This window comes from Myotis davidii, unplaced genomic scaffold (genome assembly GCF_000327345.1).
Source record: "Myotis davidii unplaced genomic scaffold, ASM32734v1 scaffold462, whole genome shotgun sequence".
Taxonomy (NCBI): domain Eukaryota; kingdom Metazoa; phylum Chordata; class Mammalia; order Chiroptera; family Vespertilionidae; genus Myotis; species Myotis davidii.
The window spans coordinates 882,052-883,719 of record NW_006293237.1 but is presented as its reverse complement, the minus strand read 5'-3'; the positions used below and the strand labels follow the sequence as shown (position 1 = coordinate 883,719).

At 57.4% G+C, this 1,668-nt stretch overlaps 1 protein-coding gene across 1 annotated transcript in view; it reads left to right on the top strand.

The window, feature by feature from the left end:
- The window catches only part of ZFP92 (ZFP92 zinc finger protein), a 10,051-nt gene extending 9,550 nt beyond the window's left edge, over window positions 1–501 (top strand). Inside the window, 2 exon segments of the mRNA XM_015566023.1 lie at window positions 1–366; window positions 369–501. Coding sequence (XP_015421509.1) covers window positions 1–366; window positions 369–427 — 425 coding nt within the window. The 3' untranslated portion in view covers window positions 428–501.
- The last annotated feature ends 1,167 nt before the right edge of the window (window positions 502–1,668 follow it).

Genomic DNA, 1,668 nt, shown 5'->3' with positions numbered 1-1,668 from the left:
TTATCGAGCACCAGCGAACCCACAGTGGCGAGAAGCCCTACAAGTGCAGCAAGTGTCCAAAAGCTTTCAAGGGCATCTCCCAGCTCATTCATCACCAGCGCATCCACAGCAGGGAGAAGTCATTCCAGTGCAAGGAGTGTGGAAAGGCCTTCCGGGGGCGCTCGGGCCTCAGTCAGCATCGTCGGGTGCACAGTGGTGAGAAGCCCTACGAATGCAGCGACTGTGGGAAGACCTTCGGCAGACGATCCAACCTCTTCAAGCACCAGGCGGTTCACAGGGAGGAGAGGCCCCACAAGTGTCAAGACTGCAAGAAGGTGTTCCGGAGCAGCTTAGACCTCCTGGAGCACCGACAGGCGCACGAATGCCGGAAGGCCTGCAGCAAGAGCGAGGAGAAGCCTTGCACATGTGGCGAGTGTGGCAAATGTGACAAGGCCTTGAAGGGAAAGTTGCAGAAAACTCGCCATGGAAAGAAGACTTCGGAGGACAGCGACAATGAAAAAGAGCCAGTCTCCTTGGCCCTCAAAAGTGCCCCTGCAGAGTCCCACCCTGAGGATGAGAAACAGGGGAAAGACTCTGAATGCAAGGCTACCCACAGTGCCATGTGACAGGGTTGTCTCGGGAGAGCTGAGCGTCCTGCTCCCCTCCATTCTGTCATTGATGATGCAGCCTGAGCCCTGGGCTGATGACAGGGTGCCATGAGTGTGCACAGGAGTGCGTGTGTGTGGAGCGGATGTGAGCTGCTGAAAGGGCCCTTGCACACCCATCGGGACTTCATGCTGCAGGAGGACACCTGTGTATGGGGCCACCCCCAGGGCGCAGGCACCTTGAATTCATTCAGTAGAGTAGTCTATTTTCTCTCATCGAGTCATTCACTGCACCCCAAGACTTGTTAGTGTTTCCAGGTAGAAGACACGAAAAGCACTTTAATCCTTGAAGAGCTTATAGATGGAAGGCCCTTGAGGACATTAAAACTCGTGAACTCTGTAAGTAGGCTGTGGCTCGACTGTGACATCCCCCCAAATTCATCAAGAAATGGCCTGCAAATGGACTCAGGCAAATGCTCTCACACACTGCTCATGCCTGCATTGTCAGCCTGGGCTCCGTGGGAAGGCACAGGACACCCTGCTACAATGCTGACCCGTGCTTTTTCCAGGCCATTTGTCTTTGTGCCTGAAGACTGCAGCCTTCCACAGCTGTCCCCAGCTGCTGCTTCTCAGAGGAGCAGCGCCAGGCCCCATCTTCTCAGAGCTCAGAGCTTGGGAGGTGGGGGTGGCTCTTGGGGGTGAAGGGCTGGGGCCCCGTGGAGAGGATGAGGCCCAGGGACTCTCAGCTTCTCCTCCCCCAGAGAGTAGCCTTTCTGCACTGGTCCCTCGAAGCAGCAGGCTCCAGGCAAGACATGGCAGCATGGCAACATTTGCCACCGGCTGCCCGGCTACCTTTGGTCTCCTCCCTGCCCACCAGGCCCCCAAGTTTGCCCCATCTGCTGCTTTTCTCCCCCTGCCCCCCGCCCAGAGCCCGCCAGCAAAGGCCACCCTGGCTTCTCTGTCCCTCCTTCCCACCCTCAGTGCCTAAAGCTGCCCCCACTCCCCGTACCCAAGCCGCACCCCTTGTGGTTTGTACGCATCAGGAGGAAAGCCAGACGGGTTAGGAATTTGCACAGAGGGTACC